General features: G+C 33.9%; 1 protein-coding gene across 1 annotated transcript in view; it reads left to right on the plus strand.

Moving 5' to 3' along the window:
• The window catches only part of LOC105185635 (serine protease snake), a 32,069-nt gene extending 21,723 nt beyond the window's left edge, over positions 1 to 10,346 (plus strand). The window contains exons 3-6 of the mRNA XM_025305041.1: positions 6,360 to 6,627; positions 6,734 to 6,999; positions 9,332 to 9,498; positions 9,847 to 10,346. Coding sequence (XP_025160826.1) covers positions 6,360 to 6,627; positions 6,734 to 6,999; positions 9,332 to 9,498; positions 9,847 to 10,038 — 893 coding nt within the window. The 3' untranslated portion in view covers positions 10,039 to 10,346. The remainder of the gene's footprint in view (positions 1 to 6,359; positions 6,628 to 6,733; positions 7,000 to 9,331; positions 9,499 to 9,846) is intronic.
• The last annotated feature ends 325 nt before the right edge of the window (positions 10,347 to 10,671 follow it).

Genomic DNA, 10,671 nt, shown 5'->3' on the forward strand with positions numbered 1-10,671 from the left:
ACATACAAATGACGTTTAAAACATAAAAATATTAACCTAAAACATGTAAGTAGAAAAAAATTCAAACAAATATAACATAAATATTTAAAATAAACAAAAACATTTAAAAAATTGAAGAAAATAAAAAGACAAGAAAACAAAAAAGACAAAAAAAGCAATACCTTTATAATGGCCAATACCTTGAAGTTGTATAAGGGCTTAAATATTGTTTTATTATCTAAATAGTTATAAAGCAATATAACAAAATTCTGCTATTTTGTACAAATTTAATATTAAAATATGACAAATTTTTAATAATTATGTGCCAAGTGCATAATAATCTTTCTTTTGTAAATCCAATAAATCTTGTAAAGTTTCGACATTTTTTACTTTTATAATAAATATTATTTTGATTTATTAGTTTTAAGTTTAATCTCAAATTCATATTTAGAGGCCCAGAAAACAATTTCAGTGTAAATATATTTAATATTATAAGAGAAAAGTATCATTCGACAGGAATTCAATACTTTCGTCACTCATTTTCTATCCGCCATTTTGAATTTCAGCTTTTTTTTCATCAATGCCGCAGTACTATATTGTAGAGCAATGTTTCATGAGTAAATTAAAAAAAGATTTGGAGATCAATTGAAAATTGCACTATTGGTAGATTTTTGTCCAAAAAATGAGTCTTTTTGCCCACTGTGCAGCGCAGCCGAGAGGACGAAAGCGCCCGCCCGGCGTTTTTTTGTGCCGGCGACGAGCATTCGAATCCCGCCAACGTTTCTTCATATTCCTTTTTTTCTTACCTTGCACATACAATTAACGCTTTTAACTTATAATTAATATATTGTTCATATTTGTTCTTTTTTAATACAGGTATGTAGGGAATTTTGCAGGTAAGTTCCAGGCTTTATTAACGTAAAATATAAAATAAAAACATAATTTGCAGTTCTTGAAACGGAATATATTTTTCTTAGACGTCACAAAATTGTATACATATCACAAGATAGAAACATTTTGCAAAATCTATGCGTTATAAAATTCTGTTATATCGTCGCAATGTTGAGGATGAAAAGTTATATAAAAACGTTCGAATCATAAATATTTTTTGCACCAGATACATATAATAAAAGAATTATGTTGCTCACAAACGCACTTTCGATTATGAATGTTGCTTGGAAAACATTGATTATAATTATAAAAAATGTCTCGACTTTCTGCTAAATTGGATGCATACCAAGCATATTGCAGCATATATTTGAATCCTGGTGCTGATAATAAGTAGTGAGTAAGCGATTGTATGTGAATCACATCAGCACAGTGTTCAAATATACTTTTGTCGCCTGCAAATAAATGTGGACAATTTTGAATTTTCTTTATAATAATTTTAACTTACCTATAAAAATAAACGTTACAAGGCTGGCAGATTGGTGTACAGTGTTCGGCGGTATAAATTGTAAGTCAAAACTTTGTGATATGTCAGAAAAATATATTCTGTTTAAATATATTCTGTTTAAAAATTGCAAATTATGTTTTCATTTTATATTTTAAAGCCTGGGTTAAAAAAGTTTGGGACTTACCTGCATAATTCTCCACATATCTGCATTAAAAGAACAAATATAAATAATATATTAATTATAAGTTAAAAGCATTAATTGCAAGGTAAGAAAAAAAAGAATATGAAAAAACGTTGGCGGGATTCGAACGCTCGTCGCCGGCACAAAAAAGCGTCGGGCGAGCTCTGTCTTTTTGGATATGCCGCATTAGTGCTTATGCCTCTATATTTTACACTCTTGAAGGAGCAGCTTCTTCAATCTATTAGGTAAATTGGAAAGTTCCGTCCGTTTAACGACAAGTAGCTATAGCTAGAACTGTCGTTAACCTATAATGTCTAAACGAAGCTTAATAATTTGTTTTGACATCTGTCAATAACATTTAGTACATAAAAGTATACGTTTGCATCAATAATATTGTTTTTTACTGCATCGAAAATGTCGAAATTTGAGCCAAATAAGCGTCATTTGCGCGAAGTGTTAATCTTTTGCTTCAATTGGAAGAAAACTGCAGCTGAAGCTCATCGAATGCTTGTAGAAGTTTATGGTGATAATGCTCTTTCCGATAAAACATGCAGAGAATAGTTTCGACGCTTTAAAATTGATGATTTTGATGTAGAGGACAAAAAGCATTCTGGACGGCCAAGGGTATTCGAAGACGAAGAATTGCAGGCATTGGTGGACGAAGATCCATATCAAACGCAAAAGCAACTTGCAGAAGCATAAAATTGTGCTCAATCTGTCATTTCCGATCATTTGAAAGTCTTAGGAAAGGTTTACAAGGAAGGAAAATGGGTCCCATATGAACTGAAGCCAAAACACATTGAAAGGCGAAAAACCACTTGCGAAATTCTGCTCGCTAGACAACAAAGAAAGGGGTTTTCACATCGTATGATCACTGGGGATGAAAAATGGATATATTTTGACAATCCCAAACGTCGAAAAACTATTTGCGATCCCTGCCAACCCTCAACATCGGCGCCAAAGCGGAATATCCACGGAAAGAAGGCAATGCTCTGTATTTTGTGGGATCAGAAGGGTGTGCTGTACCATGAGCTATTGAAAAGTGATCAAACAGTCACAGGGAATCTCTACAGAAAACAAATGATCCGTTTGAGCCGAGTATTGCACAAACAACGACGAGAATATGAAACGAGACAGCATAAAGTAATTTTACTTTATGACAACACTCGGCCTCATGTCACAAAATCTGTCAAGGAAACGTTAGAAGCACTTCGCTGAGAAGTGTTATCCCATGCGGCTTATTCACCAAACAGTGCCCCTTCCGACTACCACTTGTTTCGGTCGATGGCCCACGCACTTGCTGAGGAATGCTTCAATTCTTATAAAAACATCGAAAAATGGGTCTCTGACTGGATAGCCTCCAAAGATTAATCATTCTTTCGCCGCGAAATTCGCTTGCTGACCGAAAGATGGGAAAAAGTCATCGCTAACGATGGACAATACTTTGATGTACTTTTTTATTTTGTTTCTTAAATAAAGCCATACGTTTTGCAAGAAGACGGATGGAACTTTCCGATTGACGGATAATAACTTTGCTTCGCAAGTTCTCTTAAACGAAGGGCCATTCACCCGAATCCCTTTAGGGTCTTCATTCTCTATATGCAAGATATCGAACGAGATATGACTCGTTTGGAAGTCGATTTTAAATTGGCGAAGTTGTAGCATCTCCTTGTGAATATAGCCGATAGTCCTGCAAGGTAATTTGTTTATAGAAAATTCTTACAGATTGGGTTCTTTCTTTCATTGGACATCCGCCATGTTCTAAATGCAGTGAGAAAAATATTCCAACTTTTTGAAACATAATGTATATATCTAATTTAATAACATTTGAATTCGGTAATATGAAATTTAAAAGAAATAACTTTCAATTCTTAAGTAAAGGTTAGGAATTAAATAAATGCATTAGCTGAAATAAAAGAAATTAAATTAATTAACAAATTTCGCATTACAATTTATATCTTTCATATTTTCCATTCTTATTTACAAGTCATGACAGAAAATAATAGTAAACAAACTTATTTAGCTTTAATTTAGCTTTAAGTTAATTTAAGAACAAAATTGGGAAAAGTTTTTTTATTTAGTTTGATAAATTCTTTTCGCGTACGAGTGAACGTGCGCATTGAACTAGACATTTCGAGGGAAAAAAAAGATTATATATGAATTTTATCTATATAGCCACATAATCATATATTGGGTTGGCAAATAAATTCGTTCGGTTTTTTAGGGTAGAATGAAACACAATTTTTTGATACACAAAATAAATTTTAATCAATTATATATTGGCCATCTTTATCGATGACCTCTAGTCATCTTTCCACCAACTTCATTATGCGTTCATAAAACGTATGGGGCTTATCGGCGAAAAACTAATCCAGGTGGTTTTTAACGGCCTCTTTATCCTTGAAGGTTTTCCCATTCATAGAGTTCTGCAGCGACCGGAATAAATGATAATCGGAAAAGGCAAGATCCGGTGAATACGGAGGATGAGACAAAACATCCCAGCCAAGCTGAAGCAATTTGTCCCGAGTGGTCAACGACGTATGAGGTCTGGCGTTGTCGTAGTGGAAGACGACACCCTTGCGATTTGATAATTCTTTTTGTTCTTTGATAACGCAGGGGAAATCCTCATAGGATACCCCTGATCCTTGGGGGGATCGGGGGTTATGTCAGACTTTTACTGACTAAAACCCCTGCGGGATGTCTACCATTCGGACCGTTGTGAGAGGAGTTAGGGGAACTATTCCCTCCCCAACGATTTGATAATTCTGGACGTTTTGTGCGGATTGCTTGGTTCAATTTCGTCAATTACGAACAGTATACAGTTGAATCAATCGTTTTGCCTGACGGTAACAGTTCGTAATAGATGACACCCTTGAAATCCCACCATATGGAGAGCATTATTTTCTTCGGATGCAATCCCGCCTTCGAGGTTGTTTGCGGTGGCTCGCTGCTGTACCTCCGTGATCTTTTACGCGTTACATTATCGTAGACAACCTATTTTTCGTCACCCATCACCATTCGTTTCTAAAATGGGTTGTTTTCTTAGCGTTTCCGCAGCGAATCGCAGATGGATATGCGTATGGTCAAGTTAGCTTCGGTTAATTGATGCGGCACTCAAATATTAAGCCGAGAAACGTATCCCAGCTGACGCAAATGCTTTTCTACGCTTGTGTGGGATATATTCAATGTCGTAGCAATCTCTCGTATCGATTGGGATGGATTTATTTCGATTATAGCCTTAATGTCACTTGAATTAATCTCGGTCGGGCGACCGGAGCGGGGCTCATCATTGACGTCAAAATCTCCAGAACGGAATATTGACATACCACTTTTGGCATACGCGTTCTGTTAAGGCATCATCTCTATACACACGGCATATCTTTTTATGAGCATCCGCAACTTGTTTGCCTTTTTTAAAATAATAGAGCAAAATATGACGATAATGCACGTTATTTATTTCCATGTTCACAACTACGCAGCACACACAATACTGATGTTAGCCAAACCAAACACAGCACAACAGTGAAACATAACCTTTCAAATGTGTATTCGATTTGCACGATAGCGCTGAAAAAATAAAAGCGAATCAGCATGAAACTTACACTGAAACAAAAACCGAACGAACTTATTTGCCAACCCAATATATCAATAACGGAAAAATGCTGTTATACAAATATAATCGAAGTGCATACATATGTTTCTGACAACATATATAATGTTGTCGTTTTTTTCCTCTTGAATAAAATTATTTTTTTTTATTTAACATTATTCTTCTTCCATGGGTGTGATATATGTGACCATTACACAAGGTATTTAAAAAAAGGGATTTTAAGGACATATAATATTCATAAAATAGAAAAAAATCTTAATGGGTCGAAAAATTAATATTAAAGAAAAATTATTAGAGTTATGAATAATTATTTATTTTAAAAAAGAGCTAGTGACTAACTCACTTCTGATGCACAGCCATACATGAAATGCATTCCTGCCATTTTTTTATTTGGGTAATATGATATTATTCTTACCGTACTATAAAAGCACAAAAGCACTAGCAGCAAGTGATTTGTTTTAATTAAAATAAATTGTCCATAACAACAATATTAATGCAAATATAATATACAACAATACTAATATACTACTATCAATTATACTACTTTTGCCGACAATATTAATATTTCGATCCATATTTATTAATACATTTTTTCTCTATATATACAATACATTTTGTGAATATTAGCGCAGTCTTATATCATAGAAGATGTTTTATATATTGAAATAAAAATAATCCTTGAGATATAACTTTTATAAGTGATTACTATATAGGGTGTCTCAGAACTTTGGGACACGGGCTCCGTAGGGACATAAAGCTAAGTGAGAAGAACAAAAAAGTCCTCTACCATAATGTGAAAATCGTATAGCTTTTTAGTAATAATCGCGTAAAGTTTGGCGTTTTCTACGCCCATCGTGGCCTATAGACGCTCCACGGCAAGCTGTGTGCGTAGGGGCTGAGCGATAACGCGTCTCGCACTGACTGTCGCGATGGTGTCTTGACGCTTTGACGGTCAACGCGAGCCGCGTTATCGCTTAGCCCCTACGCACACAGCTTGCCGCGGAGCGTCTATAGGCCGCGATGGGCGTGGAAAACGTCATACTTTACGCGGTTATTACTAAAAAACTATTACGATTTTCACATTGTGGTAGTGCACTTTTTGTTCCTGTCACTTAGCTCTATGTTCCTATGAAGCCCGTGTCCCAAAGTTCTGAAACACTCTGTATATTTTTATTTCAATGTAAATTTTATAGAATGTGCGGAGAGTGCGGAAGCTGTTTATGGCTTCGAATTACCACCTACGCTTCTACTGGACCGAGAACCTGTGAACAGATCGAGATGTGCCTTGAAAACGCGCAAATTGATCGTCGGAGGTAAGAAAGCTGAGCCGAAAGAATTTCCGCACATGACGGCTATCGGATTCGAAAATGGAGAGAATGAGATACTGTGGCAATGTGGTGGTAGCCTGATTTCCGACAAAGTGGTATTGACAGCGGCCCATTGTACTTTTAGCAAAGACTGGTAAGTCGAAGTATATAGATGTATAATGTTATATATCTTGTTAGTCATCTTTTCTTTCTTCTAAACCTCAATGCATCCATCTTCATATATTTCATCCATCTTAAAGGGGAATCGCGAAGTGGGCACGAGTCGGTGACCTGAATCTAGCGCGGACGAATGATGATGCAAGGCCGCAAACCATTAGAATCGTTGAAAGAATATCGCATCCTGATTATAAAAATCCGTCGGAGTATCATGACATAGCCATAATGAAGTTGGAAACCTCAGTTACCTATAACGCATGGGTCAGGCCGGCATGTCTCCCGGTTGACTTACCTGATACTGGTATTGATGGTCAAGCAGTTGCTACTGGATGGGGACGTGTTGATTGGGGTAAGAGATAACAAAAAAATTGTCTTATAATTATGTGATCGAAAAAACAGAAATTATATAAATTTTTCACATAATCATGGCATACACACAAAATTTATACTTTGCTTATACTTTGCAACAATTAAATATATACTTGACTTTGTTAATTATCATTGATATAGCATCGAACTAATTAAAATATGATTACAAAGAGTGCACTTTCTTATAATTATGTGATTCTGAAAAAAGAAAATATTATAAATTATATATGACCATAATATACCATAATATACCATAATATACACTCGTTTGTAACATAATTTGAACATATTCTTTCCGATAAAAAGTTAAAAGCACGTTAATTAAACATCAATTGTGAATCACTGTTTACATGGCTAGTGATCAATTTGTACAGTAATCGATTTTATGACAGAAGTCTCAAAGTGATAGCACATAATGTGGATATTGATTCTCTTTGTTATAATTTTACCTAGTATATAAAAGTACTGTTGCGCGTGTCCGTCTCGCGCGTCCCGGGCACGCGAAATGAACTGACACAGGATTAAAGGAAAAGAAGAACTCTGCTTTACTTCTAATATGTACAGACTCACGAAAATTCTCGTCTTAAAAATACCAAAAAGAAACGTCTAAGTCACGTCTGCTCGCGTCGACAGGCTCGTGACAAACTCCGTTGCTGTTGTTTTTCAAAAACTCCTGTCGTTCAGACAAACATCCTGCAACTGTCAAAATCCATATGCCTAAGGCTCGCGGACAACGGACGCTGCCACACTTCTTGTGGGTCGTACACAACAGTATATTAAAAATATTTGCATCTTTTCTGAATCTTTTGTTACAGTTGCAATTGTAACATAGGATATTATCACTTATATCTCATATATTATCACTACAGCAGGAACTAATTACATATATAACGGATTATCGTGCAAGTTGCTTAATAGCTCGTAATTATGATCATTCGTTGCGCTTTTAATTTCATCCGACAAAAATTTTTGTAAACGATTATTGAAACGAATGTATGCTTAGTATCAAAACGGTCTAGATATTTCTTTTAATTTGAAATATGTTTCAATTTGAAATATAAGACGATAAACTAAAAAGAGAAATTGTTTTTGTTTAATTGGCAGAAGTTACGTTTTGTCAGCGGACAATCAGCTGTATGTTCTAAATTGTATTAAAAAAAGTGCTCAAACTGTAAAACACAAAATACATAAGAAATTTGCAAAGAGTTTACGAGATATTTAATATCTTGTACTAAAAAGTACAAGGATATCAGGATACAAAATGCTAAACTCGAAAAAGTTTTATTTTTTATAATTTTACCTTAATATTTCTACATGTGGAATATACTAAAGAAATTGATTTATGTTAAAAAATATATGTATTTATTTATTTATTTATCCTACAGAGTGTCCGGTAATTAGCTGCCAATCCGAAGTGTGAAGATAGATTGGGTTAAGACAAACATAAAAGTCCCATATCATTTTGCGAAATTTGCAATAATTATCGAGTTATTAATTACAGAAATTTGACGAATGAACGCACGCTGAAATGGATGATTGAAAAAGCGTCGCAACCTCTCGGGTTATAACATAGCATAATCGACCCAGCAACTATTGGCGGCGTGCGGCGAAATGTAGGTGTGGCGAGATAAAACAACGAATAGCGGCACGTTGTCCTTCTCTTCGCCACGCACCAGCAAGAGTTTCTGGATCGATTGGGCCGCGCTGTGGCCTGAGCAGCTACAACGCTTCTCCAATCATCTATGTCGGTGCGCTTCCACTCCTCAGATTTCTGTAATTAATAACTCGATGATTATTGCGAATCTCGCAAAATGGCATGGGAGTTTTATGTTTGTCTTAACTCAATCTACCTTCACACTTTGGGTTGGCAGCTAATTACCGGACACCCTGTATATGTGTATATAAGATGGCCTATTTGAATATCTTAAATTTCTCACTTGTGTATGTGTATTTTTGATATGAAGAAACGTCTAAAAAGAAACACTTTTAAAGAAAGCAATTATGATGACAAATGTTTTTCTCGTCATTCAAGGTCATTTTTTAAAATATTAGAATGTTAAAGTGTAACTTTTTTAAGTCGAACTACGTGTTTTTGTTTGCGTGCTTTTATAATTAACATTAAAAGGAGCTATGACAACATAACTTCTAAATGATTTTGAATATAGAAAAACACACAGTAAATCATTTACACATTAAAAATTTCTTAATTAGAATATATAACATTAGGAAATAATTTGGATTACTAAATATTATAACAGGAATATTGTAAATCTTTGAATAACTTTATAATTTTGTATTACTTTGTGTTATAGCCGAGGAACAGGGTTCCGACAATTTGTTAAAAGTGACGCTCAGTTTGGTTCCGCAGCAGTCTTGCAATGAAAGCTTTTTCGATGTCGATAGCATTATCAAGCTTGCACGAGGCATTGTTGACGAATGGCAAATATGTGCGGGAGAAGAAGGAAAAGATACTTGTCAGGTAATATATTAATTCCTTTTTCGAGTTGAAAATATTCATCTAATAATATGTAAATTACTCTCTTTTTTCAAAATTGTTTTCCCAAATTTCCGATGGTTAATTTCAACAATATTTTATTGTAATTTCTGAGTCTAAATCTAGATCTAATCAAAATAATCAGTTATATTATTTGATCAATATCAGATGACGCTGGAAAAACATCAAAAGAGCAGAAGATCCGAAAAATTATCTAAATAATAATTTCTATCATCCGCGCAAAAATAAAAAGTTTCAATTTTACGTTCCATTCGAAGCCAATATTTTTTATATTTATATAACATGTTATATAACATATTACATGTTTATTAGGGTGACAGCGGAGGACCTCTGGCCGTTTTTAACACGGTTCATGAGTGTGTGTATAACATAATTGGTATTACGAGTGTAGGACGACTATGCGGAAGCATCATACCTGGTATATACACTCGAGTCTATAACTACATCCCCTGGATAGAAAGAGCTGCATGGCCAGAGTACTTCAAAAATAATCAGTACAATTAAGAGCTAGCTTATAAATATATTTACTTTTTATACATAACTCATAATAATATTTTTGCCTTTATAAAAATTATTTTTCTGTTAATAATCTTAATCCTATTCTCCTCTTATTTTAATCTCAATTATACAGAGTCTGATACATATATATCTGCTCGTATATAGAAATTATGAAGTAAAAATGTCTTTTACTATGTTACAAATAACTACGATATTTATTAAGATATAAAAATTTGGTGGAAAAATACATATAATATAACGTGAGGTGTGTTGAGTTGTTCTGCTCAAATGCAAAAATGTTTCAATAAAAAATCAAGAATTTTTCAAAAACAATATATTGATATAAAAAAGAAAAAATTGATGAGAAGTTTATTTTTATTTATATTTAACAATTCCTGACTACTTTAAAACTGTCTCATATGTCTATACATTTATGTATTATTTTATTCTAATTTTTGCATAACTCATAAATTTCGACTAGCTGCCATAGTTCAAAAGTTACGGGAACGTAAAATTTGTATTTTCTAAAAATATTTTCTAAAAAAATATCTTATATTATGTTATATAATTTAACAATTTGACGACTTTTTGCTATTAGGAAGTATTATTGCACTTGTGTAGCACAAATTATCAAAGTTT

Source organism: Harpegnathos saltator, unplaced genomic scaffold (assembly GCF_003227715.2).
Source record: "Harpegnathos saltator strain DR-91 unplaced genomic scaffold, Hsal_v8.6 scaffold67, whole genome shotgun sequence".
NCBI lineage: Eukaryota > Metazoa > Arthropoda > Insecta > Hymenoptera > Formicidae > Harpegnathos > Harpegnathos saltator.